General features: G+C 39.1%; 1 protein-coding gene across 2 annotated transcripts in view; it reads right to left on the bottom strand.

Annotated features, from left to right (window-relative positions):
• DCAF10 (DDB1 and CUL4 associated factor 10) overlaps positions 1 to 10,000 on the bottom strand; it is a 56,251-nt gene that overhangs the window by 7,404 nt on the left and 38,847 nt on the right. For both annotated transcript variants that reach the window (XM_017543211.2, XM_017543210.2), the window contains one exon: positions 1,304 to 1,506. In XM_017543211.2, coding sequence (XP_017398700.1) covers positions 1,304 to 1,506 — 203 coding nt within the window. The remainder of the gene's footprint in view (positions 1 to 1,303; positions 1,507 to 10,000) is intronic.

The raw sequence follows: 10,000 nt of genomic DNA, 5'->3' as shown, positions 1-10,000 counted from the left end.
TTTCTACTTTTACCAGTTACACCAGGCAACTGCAGTACAATGATGTCTATACTTTCCCAAAGGAATCTTCAGAAGTAGCCCTGTGTACATGGGGAAAGATTCCAACCTTTTTTTTTTTTTTTTCATTTTCTTTCTTTTTTGTTTGTTTGTTTGTGGACACAGGGTCTCTCTCTGTTGCCAGGGCTGGAGTGCAGTGGGGCACAATCATGGCTGGCTGCTGCCTCAGCCTACCAAGCTCAGGTGATCCCCCCATCCCAGCTGAGTAGATGGGACTATAGAGGCATGCCACCATATATGGCTAATGTTTGTATTTTCTGTAGAGACAGGGTTTCACCATGTTGCCCAGACTGATCACAAATTCCTGGGCTCAAGCAATCCGCCCACCTCAGTCTCCCAAAGTGCCAGGATTACAAGCGTGAGCCACTGCACCTGGCTAAATTTTTAAGTTATTTGTAGAGATGAGGTCTCCCTATGTTGCCTAGGCTAGTCTTGAAATCCGGGGCTCAAGCGATCCTCCAACCTTGGCCTCCCAAAGGGTTGGGATTACAGGTGTGAGCCCCCGCACCTGGCCCCAGCCATGTGAAGCTGCCTTTTAATAGCAATTTATTAGCATTATGTTCCAAATGCTTACGTCTTTTTTCCCCTGGATTTTAAATGATGGGTATGTCCCCAGACCAGTCCCCAATTTCCCAAAGGTAGATGAAATATAGTCTTTTTAAAAATTACATAATGTTAATAAAATACAAAACTTAAGTTTTTCAGAACCCTAAACTCACTTAAGTCTAACAAAATCAGCAATGGGAAGAGAGACAGAGCTTTAGCAAGAGTGTTTAGAGAGTAATGAGATAAGATGGGACCAGCTGCCTGTGTCTGGACATCTATAAGTCTAGAGTACAGATAGACTTGAAACTAAAACTCTATATTGACCATGACTTAATAAAAGCTCTGCTTGATTCCAGAGGGCTTAAGACCTTGTGCCATTATGAGTTTTTGAGATAGTGATGATTCAAAATTACTGATGAAAAGATCCTGGTGCTAGCATAAAGCTAAAGAAAATATTTTTAGCGTCAGCAGTTATTCCTCCTAGTCCACTTGTGATTCAGAGGTACATATTAATGATACGTCAGAGATACATACAAATCATTATACTTGCTTGGATAAAAAGCCATCACTGAGCTTTCTGAGGAATGCCTTTTAATTGTCTTCCCCTTTTCCTGCTATCATTTTTGGATAAGAAACATATATCGTCTCTATTTTTGAGATTCTTGAGAAAAATCTTTTTTGCCAACAAAGAAAAGCTTACCTGAACTTGAAGTAGTTCTTCTTGCTCTTAAAATGGGATAGCTGCCTACTTCTAAAGACTTGGTTAAGTCAAGGTCATGCAAAATTAAGAGATATCCAGAGGATGTTGAAATCAACATTTTGGAACAATCTGGTGTTAACCTCATTCGCATGAGAAAACGTGTGTGAAAGAATTTCTTATGTGGACACCCATCTTCTGTATACCTACAGGAGAAACCAAGCCAAAAAAATCTAGAGTTATCATAAATATAATGGTTCAGTAATAATCATATCTTTTTGCCTTTCAAAATAGAATTTAGGGAGGATGAGGAGAGCTTGTCAATGGGTTCAAAGTTACAATTAGGAAGAATAAGTTCTAGGGTAATATATTGCACAGTAGGGTGATAATGGTTAATAGTAAGATACAGTATATTATAAAATAGCTAGAAGAGTGACTGTTACATTTCCTCACCACAAAGGAATGATAAGTGCACGCTAAATACTGTTTTGCTCATTATACAACAGACATGTATCAAAACATCAAGTTGTACCCTATAAATGTGTACAGTTACAATGTATCAATTAACAAATATTTGAGGTTAGGCATGGTGGCTCATGCCTATAACCCCAACACTTTGGGAGGCCAAGGCAGGAAGATTGCTTGAGTCTACGAGTTCAAGACCATCCTAGGCAAGATGGTGAGCCCCCATCCCTACAAAAATTTTAAAAATTAAAATAGCTGAATGTGGTGGTGTGTACCTGTAGTTCCAACTACTCAGGAGGCTGAGGTGGGAGGATCACTTGAACCTAGGAGTTTGAGGCTGCAGTGAGCTATGATCATACCACTGTACTCCAGCCTAGGTGACAGACAGACCCTGTCTCTATTAAAAACAAAAATTGAAACTTCAAAAACGAGACGTCTTTCCAATAAATTTTACTTCTTATGTTAATAATTACTAATATTTAAAATAATACATGTTGTTTTAATTTTGAACTCATAATATTGTAATCATTAAATCCAGGATAAATATAACACTAATAGCCCTGTGGTCACAGAAAACAAATTTTAAAATTAATGTCAGTTTACATGCATATTTTTGATGCAGATAAGAATGATCAGTAGGCAGGGTGTGGTGGCTCACACCTACAATCCCAATACTTTAAAGGCTGAGGTGGTAGGATCAATGGAGTCCAGGAGTTCAAGACCAAACTGGGTAACATCGCAAGATTATGTCTCTACAAAAAATAAAAGCTGGAGACTGAGGTAGGAGGATGGCTTGAGCCTGGGAAGTGGAGGGTTCAGTGAGCTATGATTGCGCCACTGCATACCAGCTTGAGCATATAGCAGGATATAATTCTATGAGAAAAATATAATGGAAATATGAGTACCAGAAGAAAAAGTTGTGAAACTTTTAGCTGTTAAAAAAATAGAATTTAGGCCGGGCGCGGTGGCTCAAGCCTGTAATCCCAGCACTTTGGGAGGCTGAGGCGGGTGGATCACGAGGTCAAGAGATCGAGACCATCCTGGTTAACATAGTGAAACGCTGTCTCTATTAAAAATACAAAAAATTAGCTGGGCATGGTGGTGCGTGCGTAATCCCAGCTACTCAGGAGGCTGAGGCAGGAGAATTGCCTGAACCCAGGAGGTGGAGGTTGCGGTGAGCCGAGATTGTACCATTGCACTCCAGCCTAGGTGACAAGAGCGAAACTCCGTCTCAAAAAAAAAAAAAAAAGAATTTAAAGTCAATGTATATGTAGATTTACATACATGCTTAACAATCCTTTTGCTCATCGTTCCTTCATTCAGCTCCAACATTCCTTTTTTGATCCTTTCTTTCTGAATTATATCCCTCAGATTTTTTTTTTTTTTTTTTTTGAGACAGAGTTTCGCTCTTGTCACCTAGGCTGGAGTGCAATGGTACAATCTCGGCTCACTGCAACCTCCGCCTCCAGGGTTCAAGCGATTCTCCTCCCTTAGCCTCCCAAGTAGCTGGGACTACTGGAATGTGCTACCATTCCCTTGGTAATTTTTGTATTTTTAGTAGATATGGGGCCAGGCTGGTCTCAAACTCCTGACTTCAGGTGATCCACCTGCCTCAGCCTCCTCCCAAAGTGCTAGGATTACAGGCATGAGCGACCATGCCTGGCCAGAATTTTTCAAAGTTAAACTTTGTCGAGGTAAATTATCTCACTTTTTGTTGCTCTGAAAATCTTTTTTTTTTTTTTTTTAAGACAGAGTTTCATTCTTGTTACCCAGGCTGAGTGCAATGGTGCGATTTCAGCTCACTGCAACCTCCACCTACCGGATTTTAATGCTTCTCCTGCCTCAGCCTCCTGAATAGCTGGGATTACAGGTGCCTACCACCACATCCAGCTAATTTTTTTTTATTTTTAGTAGAGATAGGGTTTCACCATGTTGGCCAGGCTGGTCTCCCAACTCCTGACCTCTGGTGATCTACCGCCCTCCCAAAGTGCTGGGATTACAGGCATAAGCCACCATGCTGGCCTGTTCTAAAAATCTTTATTTCATACTTTTTTTAAGAGACTGGGTCTCCCTCTGTTGCCCAGGCTGGGGTGCAGTGGCACAATCATGGTTCACTATAACCTCAAATTCCCAGGCTCAAGGGATCCTCCCACTTCATCCTTCCAAGTAGCTGGAACTACAGGTGCGCACCACCACTCCTGGCTAATTTTTAAATTTTTTGTAGAGATGAGGTCTTGCTATGTTGTCCAGGCTAGTCTTGAACACCTGGTCTCAAGTGATCCTCCCACTTCAGCCTCTCAAAGTGCTGAGATTGTAAGTATGAGCCAGTATGTCCAGCTCAACTCAACTGAATAAAGGTTTAGCTGAGCATATAATCTTAGGTTGTTATTTCTTTCTGAATATTTAGGATAATGTTCCACAGAGTTTTAGCTTCCATTGTTACTGTTTATGAGTTTGCTATTAGTCTGACATGACTTTGGATAATTTATCTTTTTACCTACCCCCTCTGGCTAATCTTCTGTCTATTTAGAGTACTGTAATTTCATTGGTATATGTAAATTTGGATCTCTGCTTATTTATTTTTATTGGGATTTGTTCGACTTTCCAAGCCTTAACATTCATATTATTCATATATTCTAAAAGTTTCTCAGTCATTATTCCAATATTGCCCTTCACTGATCTTCTCTCTTCTTTTGGAGTTCCAAATATATGTTTCAGACATTTATGTTTGACTCTCCTTGTCTTACAACTTGCTTTTCATATTTTCTATCTCTTCATTTCCATATGTTATATTCTAGGTAACTTTTCAATGTCTATCTTCTAATAGATTTTTTCTTTCTGTTTTTTTTTTTTTTAGGCAGGGTCTCCCTCTGTCACCCAGGCTGGAATGCAGTGGCGTGATCTTGGCTTACTGCAACCTCCGCCTCCCAGGTTCAAATGATTCTCCCGCCTCAGCCTCCCAAGTAACTGGGATTACAGGTGCCTGTCACCATACCCGGCTAATTTTTGTATTTTTAGTAAAGACAGGGTTTCACCATGTTGGCCAGGCTAGTCTCAAACTTCTATCCTCAAGTGATCCACCCGCCTTGGCCTCCCAAAGTGCTGGGATTACAGGCATGAGTTACTGTGCCCAGGCAGTTTATGACGTTATTTTAAAATTTGCTTATTGGCTAGGTGCAGTGGCTGATACCTGTAATCCCAGCACTTTGAGTGGCTGAGGGGGGAGGACCACTTGAGCCAGGAGTTAGAGACCATCATGGGGAACATAATGAGATGCTGTCTCCACAAACAAATTTAAAAGTAGCGAGGCGGAGTTGCATATACCTGTGGTCCCTGCTACTCTAGAGGCTGAGGTAGGAGGATGGCTTGAGACCAGGAGGTCAAGGTGATAGTAAGCTATGATTGTGCCACTATACTCCAGCTTGAGCAACAGGGTGAGACCCTGTCTCAAAAAAAAAAAAAAAGAAAAATATTTTTTTATTTTTGGACAGAGTCTCACTCTGTCACCCAGGCTGGATTGCAATGGCACAATCTCGGCCCACTGCAACCTCTGCCTCCCAGGTTCAAGCAATTATCCTGCCCTAGCCTCCCAAGTAGCTGGGATTACAGGCGTGTGGCACCACACCAGGCTAATTTTTTTATTTTTAGTAGAGACAGGGTTTCACCATGTTGGCCAGGCTGGTCTTGAACTTCTGACCTCAAGTGATCTGCCCGCCTTGGCATCCCAAAGTGCTGGGATTACAGGCGAGAGCCACCATGCCAGGCCTAAAAAAAAAAATAAATTATTTTAATGGTTTACTTGATATCTGAAATATTGTGGAATGGCTAAATCAAGCTAACTAATATATACATTACCTCACATACTTAGCATTTATGATAACACTTAAAATCTACTTTTAATAAATTTCACTTATATAACAACAGTAAATTGTCATTAACAATGATCACTATGTTGTACAATATAAATCTCTTGAACTTATTCCTCCTAACAGAAATTTTGTATTTTTTGACCAACATTTCCCCTCTACTGTACTCCACCCACCTGTCCCCAGTCCCGGCTAACCACCATTCTACTATCTGCTTCTATGAGTTTTTGACTTTATTAGATTCTACATATAAGTGATATTTGTCTTTCTGAGCCTGGCTTATTTTGCTTAATATAATGTCCTCCAGGCTCATTCATGTTGTTGCAAATGACAAAATTTCCTTCTTTTTTAAGGCTGAATAGTATTTCGCTGTGTATATGACAACATTTTTAATACATTCATTTATTGATGGATGTTTAGGTTAACTCCTAATGTTGGCTATTGTGAATAGTGCTGCAATGAACATGGGAGTGCAGATAACTTTTTGACATAGTGATTTAATTTCCTTTGGATATATACCTAGTAGAAGAATTGTTGGACTTATATGGTAGTTCTTTTTTGATTTTTTGAGGAACCTCTACTGTTTACCGTAATTTATATCAAATGGCCTTTGTTAACTCTAACTGATAATTTCTCTGAGGAATTTCTAAGATTTTCTATATAGATCAGGGGTTAGAAAACTTTGGCCCATGGGCCAAATCTGGCCCACTTACTGGTTTTATTTATTTTTTATAGACAGGGTGTCAATCTGTTACCCAGGCTAGAGTACAGTGGTGCAATCATGGCTCACTGCAACCTTGAACTCCTGGGCTCAAGGGATCCTCCTGTCTCAGCCTCCTGAGTACTTGGGATTACAGGTACACATGGCCACCGCTGGCTAATGTTTTAAAATTTTTTTAGAGATGAGGTTTCACTATGTTGCCCAGGCTGGTCTCAAACTCCTGGGATCATGCAGTCCTCCTACCTTGGCCTTGCAAAGTGATGGGATTACAGGCATGAGCCACTGTGCCTGGCTACTGCCTGGTTTTATAAAGTTTGTATGAGCACAGCCACATCTATTTATTTATGTATCATCTGTGACAGCTTAGAGACCATGTAGTACACAAAGCCTAAAATATGAACTACCTGGTCCTTTACAGAAATAGTTTGCCAACCCCTGATAAATCATCTGTGAATAATAATGTTTTCTTATTTCCAATCCATATATAATTGTTTTCTTCTTTCTTTTATTGCACCAACTAGTACCCTCCCCTACTTTACCCCATGACACTGATGAACAGTAGTAGTAACAGTGAGCAAGTTCTCCTTCCAGATATTATGGAGAAAACTTCTTAAGGTTCACCGTTTAAAAATGTGCTGTAAGCCGGGCATGGTGGTTCATGCCTGTAATACCAGCACTTTGGGAGGCCAAGGTGGGTGGATCACCGTCAGGAGATCGAGACTATCCTGGCTAACATGGTGAAACCCCATCTGTACTAAAAATGCAAAAAATTAGCCAGGCATGGTGGTACATGCCTGTAATACCAGCTGCTGGGGAGGCTGAGGCAGGAGAATTGCTTGAATCTGGGAGGCAGAGGTTGCAGTGAGCCAAGATTGCAACACTGCACTCCAGCCTAGGTGACAGAGCAAGACTCTGTCTCAGAAAAAAAAAGTGCTGTAATTTTTAGTGTATACTTTTGATACATTTCCTACATTTCCTTCTGTCTCTAGTTAATGATTCAAGAATTTAATTAAGGCATAACTTACATGCCATAAAAAGTCACTCATTTTAGGTGTAAAGTAATTTTTGATTAAATTTATAGAGAAGTGCAATCATCAACACAATCCAGTTTTAGATCATTTTCATCACCTTAAAAGATTCCTCCTACCCATTAGCAAGCATTCTCTGTTCCCATTCTCACTTCCAGGCAACTACTAATCAACTTTCTGTCTCTATAGAGTTACCTATTCTGGATATTTCATTTAGATAGACTCATACGGTAAGTAGTCTTTTGCAAGTTGGCTTTTTTCACGCAGCATAATTTTTTGAGGTCCATTCATGTTGTAGCATGTTTCAAGTCTTTGTTCGTTTTCATTGCCAAATATTATTTTGTTGCATAAATATAACACATTTGGTTTATTTACCACTTGCTGGATATTTGGATTGCTTCCCTTTTTTGCTTATTATGAGTGCTACTATAAACATTCACTTACAAGTCTTGGTGTGGCTATATACATTCATTTTTCTTGAGTAGATATCTAGGAATGTGATTGGTGGGTCATATGGTAACTCCATGTTTAACATTTTATGAAATTGCCAAATTGTTTTCTAAAGTGACTATTCCATTTTACATTCCCACCAGCGATGTGGGTTTCAGCAATGATGGTGCCAGTTTCTCCAAACCCTTGCCAATACGTGTTATGGATTAATAATATGGAGTCTTCTAATCCATGAACATGGACTACCTCTCCATTTATTTACATTACATTTGTATTCGCTTTGGCAATGTTTTATAGTTTTCAGTGTACAAATCTCATACTTATTTTGTTAAATTTATTCCTATGTATTTTACCCTTTTTGATGCTATTGTGAATGAAATTATTTTCTTCATTCATTTTTGGATTGTTCATTGCTTATAAGTAGAAATGCAATTGATTGTTTATATTAATCTTGTATACCTTTTCAATTTACTAAACTTGTTTCTTAAGTCTAGTGGATTTCTTGGTAGTTCCTTACTATTTTCTATATGCAGGAACATATCTCCTGCATATGAAGACAGTTTTACTTCTTCCTTTCCAATCTGAATGTCTTTTCTTTCTTTTTCTTACCTGATTGCACCACCAGTGCAATGTTGTACCTCCAGTATAATATCAAATAAAAGTGGTGAGAGCCTTGCTTCCAATCTTAGGGGGAATGCTTTCAGTCTTTCAATGTTAAGCAAGATTCTTAGCTGTTGAATACATTCTCTTTTAGGCCTAGTTTTATCACAAAGAGATTTTTGTCAAGTGCTTTCTGTCTTGATCATGTGGGTTTTGATCTTTATTAGTATGATGTGTTATATTAACTGATTTTGTTAGTTAGACCAATCCTGTATTCCTGGGATAAATTCCACTTGGTGATGACATAAAAATGTTTTACATATATTGTTAGCTTTGCTAATATATATTTTTTTTTTTTTGAGACAGAATTTCGCTCTTGTCCCCCAGGCTGGAGTGCAATGGTGTGATCTCAGCTCACTGCAACCTCCTGGGTTCACATGATTCTCCTGCCTCAGCCTCCCAAGTAGCTGAGATTACAGGTATGTGCCACCCACCATACCTGGCTAATTTTTGTATTTTTAGTAGAGATGGGGTTTCACCATGTTGGCCAGGCTGGTCTCAAACTTCTGACCTCAAGTGAACCACCTGCCTCCACCTCCCAAAGTGCTAGGACTACAGATGTGAGCCAACACGCCTGGCTGTGTAGTTTCTATTCTTACAGTGTCTGTCTGGTTTGGTATCAGGATAATACTAGACTCAAAGACTGAGTTGGAAAACATCCTGTCTCCTCTATATTCTGGAAGAGTTTATGAAGGATTATTATTATTTACTATGTAAATATTTGGTAGAATTATTCAGTGACGCCATTTGATTCTGGGCTTTTCATGTGGGAGTATTTTTAAATTACCAATTCAGGCCAGGCACAGTGGCTCACTGAACCTGTAAACCCAGCAACTTTGGGAGGCAGAGGTGGGCAGATCACCTCAGGTCAGGAGTTTCAGACCAGCCTGACCAACATGGTAAACTGTCTCTACTAAAAATACAAAAATTAGCCAGGGGTGGTGGAGGGCACCTGTAATCCCAGCTACTTAGTAGGCTGAGGCAGAAGGATCACTTGAACCCAGGAGCCAGACGTTGCAGTGACTGACTCCATCTGAAAAAAAAAAAATTTACCAATCCAATTTCTTTACCTGCTATAGGTCTATAAATCTATAGATTTTCTATTTATCTTGTCAGTTTCAGTAATTTATGACTCCCTAGGTATCTTATCTGTTCATCTATGTTGCCTAATTTGTTGCCATAAAGTTGCTCATAGTATTCTTTATTAATCCGTTTGATTTCTGTAAGGTTGGTTATGATGTCTCCTTTCTTTTGTTTTTAATTATGACTAAATGTTGAATCCTTTATTCCTCATTTGAAACAATCATATAGGTTTATCCATTTTATCTGTTAATGTGGGTAATTATATTAATATAATTTCTATTGATAAACCATCTTTTCATTCCTTGAGTAAGCCCAACTTGGTCATGATATTTACTATATTGTAGGGTTTAATTTCCTTGCATTTAGAATATTTGTATTTACATTCATATTACAGATTGGCCTTTCTTTTTTTTTTTTTTTTTTTTTT

Source organism: Cebus imitator, unplaced genomic scaffold, assembly GCF_001604975.1.
Source record: "Cebus imitator isolate Cc_AM_T3 unplaced genomic scaffold, Cebus_imitator-1.0 Scaffold149, whole genome shotgun sequence".
Classification (NCBI taxonomy): Eukaryota; Metazoa; Chordata; class Mammalia; order Primates; family Cebidae; genus Cebus; species Cebus imitator.
Note: the sequence above shows the minus strand (reverse complement) of the source record. Positions and strands in the feature narration are given on the sequence as shown.